At 36.2% G+C, this 19,540-nt stretch overlaps 3 protein-coding genes across 4 annotated transcripts; 1 reads left to right on the forward strand and 2 right to left on the reverse strand.

The window, feature by feature from the left end:
• Positions 1-592: 592 nt before the first annotated feature.
• On the reverse strand, positions 593-10,268 carry LOC130094999 (serine hydroxymethyltransferase, cytosolic-like). The gene is made up of 12 exons (XM_056261628.1): positions 10,135-10,268; positions 9,319-9,417; positions 8,965-9,110; positions 8,697-8,812; positions 8,427-8,587; positions 8,099-8,180; positions 5,321-5,533; positions 4,572-4,688; positions 1,374-1,496; positions 1,151-1,267; positions 908-1,018; positions 593-817 (listed from the first exon to the last, which is right to left on the reverse strand). The coding sequence occupies exons 2-12, from the start codon at positions 9,403-9,405 to the stop codon at positions 645-647; spliced, it is 1,446 nt and encodes a 481-aa protein (XP_056117603.1). The 5' UTR covers positions 9,406-9,417; positions 10,135-10,268; the 3' UTR covers positions 593-644.
• A 634-nt stretch (positions 10,269-10,902) lies between these two features.
• pdap1b (pdgfa associated protein 1b) lies at positions 10,903-16,874 on the reverse strand. 2 transcript variants are annotated; one of them, XM_056261629.1, is made up of 6 exons: positions 16,581-16,874; positions 16,268-16,359; positions 15,626-15,721; positions 14,553-14,671; positions 14,199-14,350; positions 10,903-11,079 (listed from the first exon to the last, which is right to left on the reverse strand). In XM_056261629.1, the coding sequence occupies exons 1-6, from the start codon at positions 16,591-16,593 to the stop codon at positions 11,015-11,017; spliced, it is 537 nt and encodes a 178-aa protein (XP_056117604.1). In that variant the 5' UTR covers positions 16,594-16,874; the 3' UTR covers positions 10,903-11,014. The 2 variants fall into 2 exon arrangements, with proteins under 2 accessions (XP_056117604.1, XP_056117606.1); XM_056261631.1 differs by having other exon boundaries at positions 15,626-15,714; positions 16,264-16,359; positions 16,581-16,871.
• Positions 16,875-17,171: 297 nt separating this feature from the next.
• bud31 (BUD31 homolog) lies at positions 17,172-18,575 on the forward strand. The gene is made up of 4 exons (XM_056261701.1): positions 17,172-17,324; positions 17,553-17,675; positions 17,767-17,933; positions 18,377-18,575. The coding sequence occupies exons 1-4, from the start codon at positions 17,231-17,233 to the stop codon at positions 18,425-18,427; spliced, it is 435 nt and encodes a 144-aa protein (XP_056117676.1). The 5' UTR covers positions 17,172-17,230; the 3' UTR covers positions 18,428-18,575.
• The last annotated feature ends 965 nt before the right edge of the window (positions 18,576-19,540 follow it).

Here is a 19,540-nt window from a genome sequence, read left to right on the forward strand (position 1 = left end):
AAAACATTTATGGATGTTAAAGTAAAAAAATTCAAGGGTCATCTGTGTGCTTTGTTGCTGCCCACAGTGAAATTACTCTGCCTTCAATTCCATTAAATTATTTCTGATTTAGCCATGTGCATCACATCTTTATCAAATGGTATTATATCTACCTTGTAAAAGGTTGTGTATTCAGCAAAAACATACCTTTCTTTATGTAATTAAAGGCACATAATATGTCTCACTCTGAATTTGTATAGACTTACACATGCGAACTTATTAGGGTAAATAAATAATAACAGTGAAAAGTAAATTTTATACTTAATCACCAAGGCAAAGGTCCAGTCACATGTTCACATTTACAATAGACTTTATTTGCATTGCATGTCCAAATTTATTGTGCCAGTTGGATATTTTTTCTCTGTTGATCGGTTTCAGTGGACAGTAACACTTTTAGATTATGCAGGTTAATCCACAGAAATAAGCGAAAACACAAGCAGGAGTACAGAAACCAAACCAATGTGTGATATCAAAAGACAAACAGGTCATTTGAATGATTTATTTAAAAAGGAAGTCATCACATTAAGGTTGTTATTCAAGCGTTTGCCCATCAAATCAAAAGAAATCTTTATGTTGGGAAGACCAAAATGTCAGAAAGACAGTAGTTATAACTCCGGCAACCCAGGCATCGGGAACTTTCCTGAAAAGTCTTCGACTTCCTTTCGGATTTCATTTATTTTCAATTGGTACTTCTCATTTTGTGCCAGTTCCTCTTTATACTCCTTCAGAGTTGCTTTAGGATTCATGTTTCTTTGGATCTCCAATGTCAACTCAATGCCTAAGAGCAGATAAACAATCAATGTCTGAGGTAGGTTAAAAGTTTGTACCATATCCTATAATATTATATTATTGCTTAAAACAAACTCACCCTGGTGAATAAACTCAGCCACTTTACGGAAATCGTCCTCCAATAATCCACGAGATGTAAGAGCAGGAGATCCTAAACGAAGGCCGCTTGGGCGCAAGGCACTTTTATCACCTTCAAAATGGAGTTTGGGAGAGGAAAAACTGATTAGATTGTTGTAGTAAAATATCCAAAAATACGTCCAAAAAGACTGTAAAAGATTGGGTCAATTGTACAAGTATTATAAATGGAGCATTTTTAAGGCACCTGGGCAGGTGTTCTTGTTGCAGGCAATGGCACAAGCCTCCAGCACTTTCTCTGCTCTTCCTCCATCAGTTCCATTTGAACGTAAATCAACCAAGATGAGATGATTATCTGAGCCGCCTAAATTTAAAATGAAAGATAAAGGGAACACAGTTGCCAATTGATGTTCAATCAGCCAATGGTTTCATTTAGCTATAATTTATATCTAAATCCTAAAGAAACTTACCTGTAACAACTTTGTAGCCCTTTTCCATTAGGGTGGCTGCTAAAGCCCTGCAATTTTCCAGAACTTGCAATTGGTAGTTCTTGAACTCTGGAGTCAGAGCCTGCTTCAAAGCAACAGCAACCCCTGCGCATCACATAAAAAAATAAAAATAAATCTGAAATCAGATTAAGAATAAAAATAAAAAAATTTGATAATTGATTATTATAAAATGTAATTATCATCATCAATAAACAATTTAAATTAGTTTATATATAATTAATAAATATTTAACGTTTAATTTGACCAAAGCACATCTTTGGTAGAAAAAAAAATCTGAACTCAGATTTAGGATTGCCCATCTTCAGGAATATAATAATTGTCTTAGTTTAATTAGTAATTTTTTGAGTGATAACATTAAATTATTATTTAATTTATACAAATTAATGCATATTTACTGTTAAATTTAATTAAACAAGACTTCAAAATCAAATTTACTATATATTAATATATCTATGTATTAAGTGTGAACATAGTTTGTACATATTACTTGACTTCAATTCCAAATTCAACAAAATTTGTACTAACTCAGGATGAATCCTAGGGCTGGGTATTGACACAAATTTCACAATTCGATTCGATTCCGATTCGATTCAATATTGATTATTTTGGATATCAGGTACAATACATGGCAAATTTTCTCAAGGAAAACAAATCTCTTAACTAATGCTGTAAACTATGGGAGTCAGTTGTAGCCTACTAGGCTTCATTAGCCTACTATAATTTTGAAGGTAAAAATTAACTGATTTGTAGCTATACAAACACTTTAATTACACTTTTTTTTTTTTGTTATAATAAAGTTATATGAAATATAAACATTTAAATGGTGGCTGTCATAAAAACTTGCCAGATTTATTCAAACATGCATTAATTGAGCGATTCCATGTGACATGATATGGATTTCGATAAGTTGTACTCTATCTTTTAACACACTTTCAGACGTTCATTCATGTTTATTTCGCGCTGTAACTGGTATTATTAAGGCAGAAGAGGAGATCATGTGCGCTCCGCGCTGCTGCTTCACTTGAGCTGAGCTGAGCCAGAGCGATCTCACGCCACAGCACCAAAACGGTATATGTTTTTGAATTTCGTAAGAAAATGGACGTAATTTGAAATTTGAGACTTTATTTGGTATCAATAGTAACAAAGGACAAAGATTATTGCGATTTATTGGATGCGATGCGCACAACAATGTTCCATTCATTCATCAAATGAAAACAGGATGACTAATCGATTCTTGAGATTTAAGAATCGATATCGATTAATATCGAAAAAATCGATATTTTTTACCCAGCCCTAATGAATCCAGTGCATAACATACCACTACACTGGTCATTGTAAGATTACAGTGTACCAGTACCTACATGCCCTCCTGGCAAGCACTGCCATGACTGTTTATTGGGATACTGGTTGATTGATACAGGGAGGCCAACAAATGAATGGTGCTTTTTGTCAAGTGGTGTTATCATGGTGTTTGCAGTGATTGTAATACTTATATATAGATAAATACTTGTGCATCTTATGTATAGACAGTGTTTTCAGCATCTGGTTACTGAACTAAATTAAACGACAAGCTTAATCAAATGTCAATTAGGCCATCCTTAAAAATATTTTGGTTTGCAGTAACAGCAAAAAAAAAAAAAAAAAAAGGGTCGGTAGGTAGGTCTATATATTTTTTTTTCAAGATTCAATGTAAAAAAAAAAGGATAATTTTGGTCATGGTGATTAGGTCGGTATGAATTTAAACAAATTTGCATATCGTGACGTCACTGACTGGGTCTTCAACCCCCATGCCTTCGGGCGCACCATTGCGAACCTCATTCTGATACAGGTTATAGACCACAAACAATTTGAAATCTTTGTAAAAAAAAAAACATATTTATTGCATTAATTCCAGCTGCATTCATTTGGAAAAAAAATAGGCAAAATCAAAAGAAAAAAAGGAGCCACTAGATTTCAATGAAAGTGGATTTTCAGAGGGAAACAAATAAATTAAAATGACTAATCTCACCAGCGCCGCGCCGACCAATAAAACAGCGCGTTTGGCCCCATTCGTTTACATTTGACCCATACTGTTACAAGCCCCCTTTCTGGTCTAGGGGCAGGAAAGGAGGGTAACAAAAAGTTGCAGGGAGAGAGTGAGAGATTTGACCCATAAACATCTGCTATTATTAACGGAAATCAGTGTGGTTAAATAGCTAGGCGCATTGTAGGAAACTATAGGCCGATTAAGTAGTCCTGACATATTATGGAATGGTCGATTTTCTTTTGTGCAATTTAGTACATTTCGGTATGGGATGTGCTGTTTTATTGGTCAGCGCGGCGCTGGTGAGATTAATTCGCGCCGCTCTGACCATTGGCTGGCGCAAGCAAACACTTCTCCTGCGCTGTCGAGTCTGTCGCGCTTGCGCGTCTCGGTCCATTGAGCCACGCAGATTACAAGTCAGCGCAGCGCGAACTCTGTAACACACCGCGCCGTTTCGTCCCCCTTTCGGTGTGTTTGGCTTCCCACACTTATGTGTGTTTGTTTGTCAGAGCCTGCAGTTGCTGTGTGACGCGCGTTCGCGGTGGGCATGTCATGACGAGCTGGACGGGCTCCGAGAAAAGGCCGTTAACATCGATTCCCTATTTGACCATTAAGAATTTCGAATAATGAGCGACTAAATGTAGGCTCATACAGACGTATTTCACAAGCAGCCGCGCCGCAGCCATCATCACCGAGCGCGAACCATTGACAGTGAATGAAACGAAGCGAACGCACAGGCCATAGTGTGACATGCGTAAACCAATGGTGTAAACATAATCATAATAGATGACGCCACGGGTTTTTATTTAAAAGAAAGAACGTAGCCTACGCAATTTATATTCACAATACTTACTATAATAAATGTATATTATTTTATTGCATTTGTATTAGTTGTTTGAAGAGTAAAAAAAAAATCGGTCGGTCTTAATGCAAGTTTACAACCGGCAAGTCGGTCGGACTAAAAGGGGAAAAAAATAAATAATTGGGTCGGTCCTAATTTGACAGGGTCGGTCGGGTTACGGCAAACAAGAATATTTTTAAGCATGGCCTTAATAGATCTTCGATTAATCATAAACATCCCTAGTGCAAACTTCTCTAACCTTTAAATAAAAGACATGGAGGACGTCAGCTCTTACCTGCAATGGCATGGTTGTGAGGGCCGCCCTGCAGTCCAGGAAACACAGCCTGGTTAATCAGACTCTCCAGGTTATACAGGGTCTCCTTGCCTGTCTTTGCATCAACACTTCGAACTCCTGAAATAGATTGTATTGTAGTGTTGGGGTAACGCAAGTTAAGTAATCAGATCACTTTTTTCCCCAAGTAGTAAAGTAATGTATTTCTTTTCAATTTGCAGCAAATATCGGAGTTACTTTTTAAAATAAGTAACGCAAGTTACTTTGTTTTCCCATTTATTGGCTGACATCTCTCTTGTCCCCATGTTGAGAAAAATCGGGAGTAAATGCAGAGGTGTTGTGAGCGCTGTGTGAACATGATGGTTATTGTTTTCCGTATTATTCAAATTTAATCCATATACTTTAAGCATTTAATCTAACTTTATTAATCGTACAGGTGTGAATTTGCATTTCCTTCAGCCTGAGGCTCATTTAATTCACTGGTGTGAAGGGACTTTACATTTGCCAAAAACATAGAAACTTTTTTTTGTTATTAAAGACCAAACAAACAAGCCCAGCCCAGGTGGAAGTAGTCCAAAATAAATTACATTCCATAAAAAGTATCCAAGTAATGCAATTTGTCAATTTTTTTAGGGAGTATTACACAATATTGTAACGCATTCATTTTAAAAGTAACTTTCCACAACACTGATCAACGCAGTGCTGTCAAGGGCCTAGATTTAGTGTGACAGGTCAGTTCACACTGAACTCACCCTTCCTAAAGAAAATGACTCCTGCCCTGCAGCCCCTCAGGGTCTTATGGGTCGTGGTGGTAACAACATCACTGTACTCAAACGGAGATGGAACGACTCCTGCTGCCACTAGACCACTGATGTGAGCCATGTCTGCCAGAAGATACGCTCCATTCTCATCTGCGATCTTCCTCAGCCGACTGTAGTCCAGGTTACGGGAATAGCAGCTGGTTCCTTAACAATGATACACAGAAATGTTAAAGGTGATGTTTTTCACTTCTTTCAATGTTAAAGGGCACCTATTATGCTACTTTTTACAAGATGTAAAATAAGGCTCTGATGTCCCCAGTGTGTATTTTAAGTTTTAGCTCAAAATACCCCATAGATATTTTTATAGCATTGTAAAATTGCCACTTTTTGGGGGTGAGCAAAAACGTGTCGTTTTTAAGGGCTTTCGCACCAGAGGCTTTCGTTCCTAGCACTATTGGCGGAAGTTCCTGTTTTTTTGCCGTGTTTGCACCGCAGGAACTAGGAACGATTTTAGTTCTAGGAACTCCTTTTGGAGGAAATAATTTACTTCAGAGTAGGGTCTAAACCAGCACTATAGGAACTATCCGTGACATTAGTATATGCTGATATAAACTTTATATCCGTAAAACTCCTATGAACTGTAATAAAGTGCGTGCTCTAGCTTTCATTACTGCTGTGACCAGTATCGCTCTGGAAACTATAAGCTGTATCACGAACAGTTGGTACTACTACTGATCCATCCTCGAGTAGGGCTGTGACGGTGGCAGTTTTTAACTACCGCGGTGGACCAACTACCGGCGGTTGCGCGGTGGTTTTGAAATAAAAAATAATAATAAACGAGGCTCAAACATCCATTTCGTAACAGACATGCGTATTTATTTGAGCAAGTCCGTCAAAGAGACACACTAAAACCTGTAAAGCATTGAAATAAATATCAGTAAATAATGGCAACTTAAATAATATAATAAAGTTAAATATTTAAAAAAAAACATTTGTTTTATATTTCCACACATAGACGCGTCATATAGCATACCTCTCTGCGCTTTGAGAGGGATGTGGGACACGAGCAGGAAAGACCATCGATATCTCTTTTCTGATATCTTCATGTTTTCTACTTGTTGTAAAAGGTCTGAAGAGCGAATTTTATCTTCCACAAGGGCAAGACATTTAGACTGTGTTTGATTTTGCGCTGCCAGAGGATGCAAAACTAAAATCACCCACGTGTGCAACGCGGTTTAAAAATAAACTTGCCGCGCCTTACGATGTCTAATAACAAGCACAAACGTGCATTAAAAATCTGTCCTACAGCGTTTTTCTACTTTACCACAGTAAAGAATGTGAATATATTAGGCCTAATTAAAAGCGAACCAAGGAAGAATCGTTTATAATCCCCTTCGAAAATGGGTGAGACGTGAGTGAAGATTTGGGAAAATAAATGTCCAGTGGAATAACTAATGGAATATTGTTAAATTCGCTGATAATCAGGTGACCAGATTGCAAACCAGAATACAAAGCTGACAAAGCTTAAATTTATGGGCTATAACTCTCTCATTCGTCATGAATCCAAATGTTTCCATGGCTGCGATGTAACATTTAATTGCTAACCTATTATTTCTTTTGTAAACAACGTGTTGTGCTCCACTCGTGCCATAATATTCATGTAAAACAGCATTCACATACAAAAATTTTGCCGTACCAACGCCGCCGGGATGGGAACCGAGAACCGGTTCTTCTTCAGAACCGGTGCCCAGTGAATCGATTCCTTGGAACCGTTAGCATGCTTGCTTAACAATTCCGCTTATCGGTTCCGCTCGTTGCAAATGCGTCATGAATTTAGGTATATTTTGAGGCGCGTTACCTTAAAAAATAAAACTAATTCACTAATGTCTCCTCAGTGGCTCAGATGTTGAGAGAAAACGAAGACTCTTAAGTTCACTCTTACATCCAACTGACAACAGAACACCTGGATTGCTTACGAGACGTTTGTTGATGTGTTTGTGTAGGACTCAATAACCACACCGTGTAGCTCCGTTCATGTTGCGTTTACTGAACTGATGCAAACCTTACATTTGTTGACCCTTGCCGTAAATCACTGCCGTAAGCCTTAAAAAGCACCGTAACCTGTCACTCGCAGTGCATAACATAACAGAGTCCAACAGGAAACAATACTGAACGTTTTCAGACGTAACAGCTACAGCTGCTCAAACGCGGAGAAAATGGCGGGTAGTGTACAACTCACTGAGGGCGGAAACTATGGTAATGCAGGACTGTCGGTCAGCGGCCGTGGGCGGGGCCTGAGCAGTATGTTGTCACACTGCTCAGAGATTCAAAACGGCATGTCTAATGAGACTGCTTTGCTTTAATGGGGATTTTTATCATTGTAGGGTGATTGTGTTCACACAATCACATTTATGTCCAAAAAGTGGATTTTGAATAATAGGTGCCCTTTAAAATACATTGTCCCAACCAGCAACACTGGATTAACCAATGATGTGAATTTGGGCAGAGCTTATTGTTTATCTGACTAATAGCAGAAAAAGAGGGAATATTCAGAAAACCTGTTTATGTAGTTTTTTTCACATTATTTAGTTGAACAAAGATGTATAAAAAATGACACATAAGAAATCACAAAAAGGAATTTAGAAAATATATATATATAATAAAATCTCAACTCTCAAAGATAAAAACACATTTTTTTTTGATTGTCCAACAACTAAAATTATGAATACTTTACATCCTGTAGTTCAGAAATTCCTTAGATTTCCTGACCTGCAATGATTAGTCTTGGGTGGAAGAGGCGAGCATTTTCCTCAAGTCTGTCATAATCAATATATCCAGTTTCTGGATTTACCTGGGGAAAAACACTTTACAATAAGGTCCCAATACTTAATGTTAGTTAATGCATTAACTAAAATTTGCAATTAGAAATACAGTAAGAGTATTTATTCATATTTGTTACCGTTAGTTAATAAAAATACAACTGTTCATTGTTAGTTCACTTCTATTAAATTTTTTTAACAGAAACAACTTTTGATTTTAATAATGTCTTAGTAAATGTTGAACTTAACACTAACTAAAGAGTTCACTACAAGGTTACCTTATAAGGCATAGACTCAAAGAAAATAGATGTGGCTGAGATTTTCTTCTTGTCAGTCATGAAGCCATGGGTGAGATGGCCGCCATCAGGAAGATCAAGGCCCATGATCCGCCCATGAGGTTCCACTATGGCTGTGTATACGGCAAAGTTCGCAGGTGACCCTGAGGAAAAAAAGAAACAATATTTTGAACAATGTGCGATTGAGTTAATGTTTCATTTGTTACATCATCTCTTCCAGCAGCAACAGTCCAGACACAGAAACAAGCCTACCAGAGTACGGTTGAACATTCACTCCCCATTTATCCGGGTCGAGGCCGTAGACCTTGAGAGCTCTTGCCTGACACACACGCTCCAATTCATCAACATGCTCTGTGCCTCCATAATATCTTATAACATTAAACAAAATTTGAGATTTAACACAAGCCCATTTTTCAATATCTTAAGTGCTAAGTGTAAATAAAATAATATTATTCTCATTACAAAAACAACATTAAATTGTAATTAAACAGTACATGAAATGTCATTGCACAATAGTTACCTCTGACCAGGATAACCCTCAGAGTACTTGTTGTTCATGCAGGAACCAAGAGCCTCCAAAACAGCTCGACTAGTGAAGTTCTCAGAGGCAATGAGCTCTAATCCATACGTCTGCCGCCGCTTCTCCTTCTTTATTATGTCAAATATCTAGTGCAAACAGAAATCTATCAATGCGATAAACAGATAAACAATGACAAGTCGTTTTAATTGAGTCAAGCATAGATGTGCTACAGCTGTCAGTCACGGAGCAGATAATAGTCTAGGAGACACATTTCACAATATCACTCATGGTACACTGCATGCTTTCAAAATAATACAGTCTTAAGGCTGTTTGTTTGTATAATCACACACTTACCTCAGGATCATTTGTGCTGAGAGGCTCCAGCATCATCTTGTTATGAGACTCCCATGTTTTATTATTATGGCCGTTGATCTGAGCCATAGTTGATTACCTCTAGAGGAAATTATGTTATTGTTACATACACTGGGATACATTATTTATAATAGAAGCATGTCCTTGAGTTTGAGTTCTTAAACTTTAAGTCATTCTTCGTCCAAATGAAAATTAGTTTTAAAAAAACTTTAACTTAAAGTAATACAATTACTCAAACAATGTGAAATAAGTTGAATGGAAATATATATATTTTTAATGAAAACTGAAAATATACGAATAAATACCATAATAGTATAGTACTAAAATAACACTGCTCAGCTGTCAATCAAATGATGCAACTGCAGCTGGCAGCGCGGAGCACGCTTACGAAACATAACTGTTTTTCCATGTCTTGTCGATAACTTTAGGGGTAAAACAAAATTAGATTTGCAGCAAGTATGACACACAAACCGGAACTACTGCCTTTAGAGTTGCATTTTTCCCGCGAAATACATCCTGTAACTAAAATAATACATAAGTGAGTGATGGAAACGTTTACTAATAAAAACTGAAACGATGCGATTAGCATTCGTGCATATAGCACTAATGGAAGCGCTCTTTATGCACATAACGTTATCTGCACAACCGTGAGAGATTAACATTATGCGGCCAAGAATGTGGAGCACATGCAGACAGTCACAAGGTTTTGATTTGATCCACTAAATCACAACTATGCTTTACGTTACCTAAATTTTAAACATAGCTAGTAATATACAGTCGGAATGTTCTTCTACTTACCTTAACAAACGTGATGAACGCTTCGCTCCGAATTACTTTTAGTGAATGTGTGTTGTTCTTTCTTTTAGGTTTCCTCGTGTCAAAGTCCGCGAAATTTGGAGACCAATGATCACGCTGCGGGGCGTGGCTAGTCGATCAAAGGTTGTGTGCAATATGATAATGCTAAAAATATATATTTTAAACATCTTCGCAATATGTTTCTAATGCACTCTAAAAATGATCTAGAAATATATAATATAAATGATATAATGTATGATGTAATGATCTAAAAATAATATAAGTGTCAATACATATAACAACTACAAAATGTCAAAAATATTAATGCATTCAAGTACAATGTACAAAACTACACCTTTAAAAAAATCAAAACAGTTCCTCGGAAGGGATTCAAGAATACTATTAAGATGTACAAAATAATTCACGATATAATAAAAAGTTCTGAAATTTTATTGGTATGTTTTTCTTTACATTATTCGAAGGGAATAACATCAGAACATCATTCTAAATTACACCAGGTCCTTTACAACTGAGGACAGATGTCTTTATTCTTACAGTAATCCTTTAAACTGAGATGGCAAAGTCCACTCAGTTACATGTGGCAATATGTTAATATATTAATAAATATGTCTATACTAATATCACTGAGTGAAAGCAAGCATTAAGATTTAGTCACTTTAGTGAAAGCACCAGAGCTTTCACAAAGACATTTTATTTGGACAATAAAATGCCTGCTTTTTGGGTTAATATACTCTGAAATATTCCTTTTCATCTTACATAGCATACCACATTATCTTTTGCGTTGTCTTCAAATATAACATTGTCAATATAATTATATACTGTCCACAAATGCATTAAAACCTCTAAGAATCCAATATTTGGATTACTTGAGTGACAATGTATGTAGTCCTTTCGCCGCTGCTGCTGCCGCCACTGTTGCATCTTTTTCTACAACGACAAAGAAGAAAACATCAATTAATCTCTGATTTGCCATGAGACATTTTGCCCACATTTATATTGCACCCAATTTAGATTTTTTTTCCTCCCATGTGGCACAGATCGGATATGACCCACGAACGTGTGAGCAGGAAAAAAGAATATGGAGTCCGATACTCTCAGATCGGTCTCAAGCCTCATTCATATGTGGAAATAAATCTGACATGAATTGGATGTGCATTTGCATCTATGATCTATCATGTAAGCAGAGGACAGATCGGATATTCCCACTGTCAATGCGACGTACGTCATTGAAAAAGCAACAGTGGCGAATGATGTCAACTCAGGAGGATTTTCTAGGCTGCAACAAGTGCTCTCCTCTTTTTATCCCTCTGCCTTAAAGGGCTAGTTCACCCAAAAATGAAAATTCTGTCAGTACTCGCCCTCATGTTGTTCCAACCCCGTAAGACTTTCGTTCATCTTCGGAACACAAATTAAGATATTTTTGATTAAATCTGAGAGCTGGATCACTCCTCCATAGGCTTCTAAGGGATCGAAACTGGCCGGCCCAAACGTTATTAAAGACATCGTTAAAATAGTCCGAGTGACTACAGTGGCTCAATCTTAAGTTTATCAAGCGCCGAGAATACCTTTTGTGCGCAAAAATCAAACAAAAATAACGACTTTATTCAACTATTCATTTCCTTCTCTGTGGGCCTCTGACGTGAGTTCATGTAGTGGAACTGCACAGCGCTTCTGTGTTGTACGTCACATGCAGGCTCACTATTGGCCGACGCTGGTCATGTGTGTGATGTGAAACGAAAGTCTTACGGGGTTGGAACAACATGAGGGTGAGTAATTACTGACAGAATTTTCATTTTTGGGTGAACTAACCCTTTAAGAGACTAATGTTTTGCTGACCTTTAAAGCAAAATTATTATTTCGTATGCGTTTATTGCAAATCGCGCCGTTTTTACTTCCTTTTCGGTCTTTATGTCTTTAAGCTTTTCTGGGTCAGTATGTCTACATTGGGTTGTTATGCCAAGTGTAAAGTGTAAATGCAGATATCGGATATTGGTCACTTTTGAAAGAAGATGTAAGCTGGGCCCACAGTTGTTCAGAAGTAATCTAACCTAATTTCGGCTATTGGATTGGAGGAAATCTTAAAAATGGGTTGTTCAAACCAAGAAAAAAAAAGTACCGGTATTCCAAAATTGGATTAGATCACAAAATCCAATCTTGGTTTTGATCTGGATTAAACCGTCAGTTTGTGTTTTTCAAAACCTTTAAGGAAAATAGATTAGGATACCTTTGATCCAAAAAATGCAGGATTATGCTGAACCCAGCAGAAGGGTGGATTTCAGGAACAAAAATTTAATAAAACTTTAAAACTGGTAAAAAAATAAATAAAACATTTGTGTCATGTATATATATATACACATTTATATTTCTATGTGGATCTTGATTAGTTTAACAGTTCAAGTAAAAATGTAAACATTATGCTACATATATTAAGCCTTTCAGTACAGTAAAGTAAAAAAAAAAATTGGAAATAAATCAAATAATCCCCCAAACAGCTGTAAATCTAAAAAAAAACATAATATATTTAACTTTAAATGTGTTTTTAATAGTATAGTATATAAACTACATTGGGACAATCATCAGAGAAAATACTTTCGACTGGTTCATCTAACAACTGCATCCCTTATTGAATGTATATTTGTTTGTTTTTGATGTGGGTCACACGAGGGGCTATGGAAACTCTAAAGGGACATGGTAATGGGAGGAAAAATATGAGATGGGAGGATAAATAAATTTTAATGCTTTTGTGTTCTTTCACAAATGTTTTCCGTTCCCCCAAGAAACTTTGCATTCACTCTCAAAACTTTTGAGTTTTTTGAGAATGAATGCAAACTTTCTTGGGGGAATGCAAAACTAAATGTAGCCTATATAAAATATATAATTTTTCTCCCATTTCATATTTTTCTTTACATATCCATGTCCCTTTAGTGCCTCCATAGGGGTCTGATTGTTTTAAAGAAATTGAAAATGGAAGGGGATGTTTGTTTGTTTATGTTGTTGTCTTTCTCTTTATATAAAAACACTTTAAAGGTGTGGTATTATACTATTTTCACAAGATGTAAAATAAATCTCTGATGTCCCCAGAGTGTGTATGTTAAGTTTTAGCTCAACATACCCCACAGATATTTTTATATAGCATGTTAAAGTTGTCACTTTTTGAGGGTTAGCAAAAACGCACCGTTTTGTGTCTGGCCCTTTAAATGCAAATGAACTGCAGCTCCCGACACAGTGGGCGGAGCTTCAAGAGTGTGTGTGTGTTAGCAGCTCCGATTACCTCAAGTAGACACAGCCTAAAATGTCAGAAACTGTTCTGCCTTTTATGTTTAAACCGGAGTCAGACAAAAATGGAGAGACTAAGAAGAAGTGACAACATGTAGAATGCAACAGGACATCTCTGAATGGTTAGTTGCCGAATTTATGTTGCTGATGTGGAGTTAACTATCTTCAATTAGCATATTCTGCCAGGATAATCTATAAATCGCTTGTATAGGAACTGTTGTGAGATGCACACAAAGTGACTTTCTATTGCATGTGAAAAGACAGATGCTACAGTTTGAGCTGACTCACAAATGTGCTTGACTACAACAACAGCTCTTCCTCTTCTCAACATGGACTGCCCCGGGGCCGGGGTTTATGTCAAATTTAGGGTTAGTGATGACTCGTGTAGTTCCTACCAGCCGTTTGTTGTAGTCCTTAAAAAACGATTTCTTTAAAAGCAAATATCTCCCTTTGCTTTGAACTTTAAGCGTTGTAACTTTGCAGATGTTCTTTATGCTCAAACAGCAACATTACACACTAACTAAAGTTAGAAAAGTGAAATCATAATCAACCACCCCTTTAAAGTTACCCACAATAACTCTTCTACCTGTTGCTCTTTACATATCTAGCAGTCTACTACACTGTGAAATGAAACCCCATGTAATCCAGATTTGGTAATCCGGAAAAGTGTCCGAAAACTGGATCAGAGAGTGATCCAATCCTATTTTACTTTTCTTCTTTTTTACGGTACAAAAGAAGACAGAATACCTGATCTGAAACTGAAGATTTACCTTTACGTTCCTCTTCTTTTTTCCGTGCAGCCTCCTCACGTTGTTTTCTAATAATGGCGAGTCGAGCGAGGTCGGCTTTAGCTTGATCTGTCTTTCCTGCTAAATGCATTTTCATATACCTCTCCTTGGCCTTTTGCTTTTCAATCTCTTCTCTGAAATATGGAGAGAAAAAAAATTGAAATAGCTGAAAGGGAACAGATGTACGTATCTAGAAGACTGTATACAAGTATATTAAAGTATATCAAACATTTAGTATAATGTGAGCAGCAATGACATAAAAAAATTATACAAATAAAATTATTACAAATAATGGGAGGGTAACAAGTAGTTGGAGATAAAGACGTTGTCTCTTACCTTTCTCTTCTGGAAAGCTGTTTAGGACCCTCAAGTTCTATCTCTGTGACTTTCTTTGTTTTTTGGGCAACTCGATTAGGATTTTCAATCTCTATCAATCCTTCAATACCCTTCTTTTTCTGTGACAAAAATGGAGACAGTGTTGTTATTGTTAACTGAAACTAAAACTATTGAAATGGTTTAGTTAATTAAAATATATAAATACTTTAATAAGAAAATAAGGCTGAAAGAAAAATAAAATAAGAATATTAGATTAAAAAAGACGTAAATTTAAAAAAACAAAATGTAAATTAGAAATGTTGGCTTTGCAACTAACTGAAATAAAATAGGTTTATGTTGAAGTGATAAATTACTAATACTAAAACTGAAATAATAATAAATTAAAGCAAAATAGAAACATACGATAACATAAAAAATAAAACTTTAACTAAAATGTAAAAATAAAAGCCAATTCAAAATATTTATTTTTGAAGTATCGCCAACCAACCTTCATCCATCAGATGACTGTGACTGACATTCCACATATATAATTCCTACGTTCTAAACACATTGATTGAGTGACTAATCAAAGAGCAATGCTCTGCTCTCCACCCAGTGAGATTCCACATTAAGTAAACTGAGTGTAGGTCCATTCAAACCAGGAACGATAACTATAACGATAATTATGACATTTTAATAAGCATTCTAGTTCTATGAGAATAGGGCAATCCACACCACAATTATGACTATAACGACACAGAGCAACAATATTGTTGGAATCACTTTTTAGAACTATTTTTTTTTCAGCTGATGAATGAAAGAAACATTGACAGCCAATCAGAATCCACAGACTTTAACAAGCTTAAGCATTTAAAGCGGCAGACGACAAATCTGCAGCACACTCTTACAATAAACAGAACGTTAGAACATACATTTAGTGTGGATGCTAATTCTTAACAGTGTGCCAGATGTTTGTGACCAGAACTGGCTGAATATCCACGTCCTGCCACGGTAGTCTCTGGTGAATGAATCTGCAGAAGTATCTAAAAGTAGATGGACAGCTCTGCGGGAACATGGAAGCACCAATTTTTTACCTGAGACCCCTCATCGTCACTGTCCTCTGAGCCTGATGCTGTCAGTTTGTCCTCACTCTGGTTGTCGTTCACTGCTGCACCTTCTTCTTCTTCATTCTACAATGTCAAAATAAACCATTACAACATACAACAATTCATTTGTTTAGGTAATTTGACTTGCAGATGGCCACTGAATCTGAAAGTGGCAGTAGACTGGAGCTCTTGAGAATCAATAACATTTTGTATTTTTCTTAACTACTGTTATTTTAAATTGTAAGAAAGGAGTGGAGTTTAAACAGACTAAATTATTGGAGAAATCTGGCGTACGTCACCAGAGAGAAGTCTGTCATTGCACTGAAAGTTTTAAGACATTTTTGATTAAAAATGACAAGGCCTTCACAATAAGATCATTAAGACACACTTATTGAATTAATGGGGTTCATTTTCATTTCATGCCAACTTAAGCTGTTTATAAACATTCCCTTCTCAGAGAAACTACTAAAAACTGTTCCAGCAGAGGGAGCTGCTATGTTAATGACAGAAGTTTCATTTTTGGGTGAACTATCCCTTTAAGACTATTACTGAAACGTTAACGCTTACTTTAAAAGTTCATTCTTGCCCATATTTGTTTGTATTTCTGTCGGAAGTTGCAATACAACTTACCTTTTTTCGTTCTTTTTCTTCTTTCATTTGAGCATCTATTTCTTCAGGACTTGTGTAGGTTCTCATGCGACCTTTATGACCCCCTTTTTTCCCTAAAATAAGCAACAACAACAACAAAAAAGGGGGGTGAGATGGGCTATATCACTTTCTAAGAGTATTGTTCTCAATTAAAAATATCCAGATAAAGCAGAATACTTATTTTAAAAGTACAGAATATCGACTGTATATAATGTCAATCATAAAAGCAGACTATATGAGCAGCACCAGCTCATTACGTGCTCAATCAGTGATCTAAAACTAAATGATCTCTTACCTCCTTTAGGCATGATCAAGGTTAAACTTAACTTGTTATTTAAAAAATAAATCCACTCAAACACACTCCGAGTCCCAACAAAAGCTTGGTACAGTTATGATAGCAGGTTGCCTCACTTCACCACACTCTCACGTATCCAATTCTGTAGGTGCAAAATTGCAGTAATTAATTGTAAGTGGTTGTGATTGGCTTGGGGGCGATACAGTAAATAAAACAAATATAAAATTCCACGATTAACTAAGTAAGTACAGTCATCGGTGATCAGTCAGAGGGTCCATATTTCTATTTTTACACTCAGGCACACAACCAGGCACCTAGCCTGACGCAATATACTGGAAGAGAAAATAACATCACAGCTTCACCATAATAAAACCAATGTTGATATGTGTATGACTCAGGATTTCAATGCAATCCATTTGAGGAATGAAATGTCAAATAAAATAAGCCTGATAATAAATATAGTTCGTATTATATGTGTAAGAACAAAGACAGCTCGTTGACGTAACTTTCGTGTAACAAGTCATTCTATAAGGACCCAACGAGTGACGTCATCTGCTTGGCGACAGAAATCGGTAAAGTTCCTACTTCCTAATGCATCAGCCCGTTGTTGCTAAATAACTGAGACGATAGTATATTGCTTAAATAAAACAATGCCTAAGGTAAAAAGGAGTAGGAAACCACCTCCAGATGGTTGGGAGCTCATAGAGCCAACCCTTGACGAACTGGACCAGAAAATGCGCGAAGGTTCGTTCAGCAAGCTACAATCTATAGCCAGAATGCTAACAAGTCGATTGTTTATTTGTAACGTTTAATGATCAGAAGGAACGTTGGCGTAATAAAACATATTTATGTATGTCGTTAATAAAACATAAAAAAAGATTAAGAAGTCACTTTTATTGTGCTATTGGCTAGATAATATCACGTTTATACGTATACCACGGTGTTCAATCTTAATATGCTTTACATTCGCAGCTGAAACCGAGCCACATGAGGGCAAACGTAAAGTTGAGTCTCTTTGGCCAATCTTCCGACTTCATCACCAACGCAGCCGTTACATTTTTGACCTTTTCTACAAGAGAAAGGCCATCAGTCGAGGTATTGTAACGTTAGTTAGATTCAGCTTTGTAGTGTTTGTTTTATTTCAGATCTATAAGTTGTTAACTCTTCATTTCTATTTTATTCCCAGAGCTTTATGAGTACTGCATCAAAGAGGGCTATGCAGACAAAAACTTGATTGCCAAATGGAAGAAACAGGGATATGAAAATCTGTGCTGTCTGCGGTGCATTCAGACGCGCGACACAAACTTTGGAACAAATTGCATATGCAGAGTTCCCAAGGGCAAGCTGGAAGTGGTAAGAATCAGAGAGAGCTTTTTTGCCAAGTGTGTTTACACACACAAGGAATTTACCTTGGTATTGAAGCTTCCAGCATACACATAAATGTATCAAGACATGATACAATTTAAGAATAATATATAAAAAATAAATGTATGAAGACACAGATAGGATTAGTCAGAATAAGCATTTACAGTATTGTGAATAATATGAATAAATACGACTGAATTAATTTACAAAGATGTTGTGCACACCGTGGGTGGGAGTATTGCACTTTCAGACATGTGCCTTGGGAGGCATTTAACTGTTTAAGAGGGAAATGGCCTGTGAGAAGCTGTTTCTGTGTCTAGATGTTTTAGTGAATCCATTTTTCTTCACCAAACACTGGTCCTGTTAGTAACTATGTATGCCAAGATTTTTTACATTTCTTTCACTGTCCCTAATTTGCTCTGTTGTCTTAGGGTCGTATCATTGAGTGCACTCACTGTGGATGCAGAGGATGTTCTGGATGAGGCAAAGGGGAAACGGCTTACTGAGCTTTGATTTGTATTTTTAATACACTTAATGGTGTTATTACTATGTTGGATCTTTTGAAATAATATGATTGTTTATGTATGTTTTGACTTTTTTTTATTAAACTGCTGTATCTTAATCATTCTGGATCAGTATCCAGTCTCATTCTTTGATTATTATCAATCATATATATATATATATATATATATTAAATATAATACATGTCAGGGTTTCCCACACTGGGGATTGTGATGGAACTGCATGGGGAGGTTAAGTTTAATGAAAAGCTATTAAGTAATTAAATCATATATTTAAAATTAAATAACAAATAAATATTTTATTTGTTTGCCTGCATGTCATGTGATCATTAACTGACATCAGAGAGCCATGAACTTCATTTTATTTTGTAGTATTATTGTCTTAATCCTATGATTGACCTAACCTATTATCTTAAAATCTCAGGGGGTACTTCAAGTAAATATATTAGGTCAAAGAGGTTCAGCTGATTTGGGGATTCCCTGCATTGCATTTAAGTATGTGAATCTGTACATTTCAATGTGTTTGAAAGACAAAAGCCTTAAGACATACATGGGTAAATGACTGACTGTGTGATAATTAAAAGAATGGATGTGTTTGTCAGGAGCTGATTAGATATGCAATGTTGAGAACACTTAAAAGTGAAATGATTTCAATAAATCACATGCTATGTGGGTCTCGGTTTTCAGTGTTAGGCACTTGACTAGTGGCTGGTCTGTGTGTCCACAAACCTGAAAGACGTTCTGAATAAACAAGTTATAGACTTTTTTTTTTAGAAAGGAAAATGTTAAAGATAAAAACGTAGTAGTAGGGAGAGTCAATGAATTATGAATAATTTACTGTCATTGTGAGAATAACATGTAATCATTAAAAAAAATCAACTGATTGAGTATTTTAATTAAAACAATATAATCTGATAACAAGCACTTAATTTTTTGGAACTGGAACTCGTATATGAAAATGTTTTCTCTCTCCAGATGTGCAATATTAACAGCCTACTCACTCAGCTAATACTGCAGAATGGCAATAAAAATGTCCCTAATATTATTGAAAAATGTTTACTGATGGTACAAATT

The sequence above is a fragment of the Rhinichthys klamathensis genome, unplaced genomic scaffold (genome assembly GCF_029890125.1).
Source record: "Rhinichthys klamathensis goyatoka isolate OS25496 unplaced genomic scaffold, OSU_Roscu_1.1 h1tg000184l_1, whole genome shotgun sequence".
NCBI lineage: Eukaryota > Metazoa > Chordata > Actinopteri > Cypriniformes > Leuciscidae > Rhinichthys > Rhinichthys klamathensis.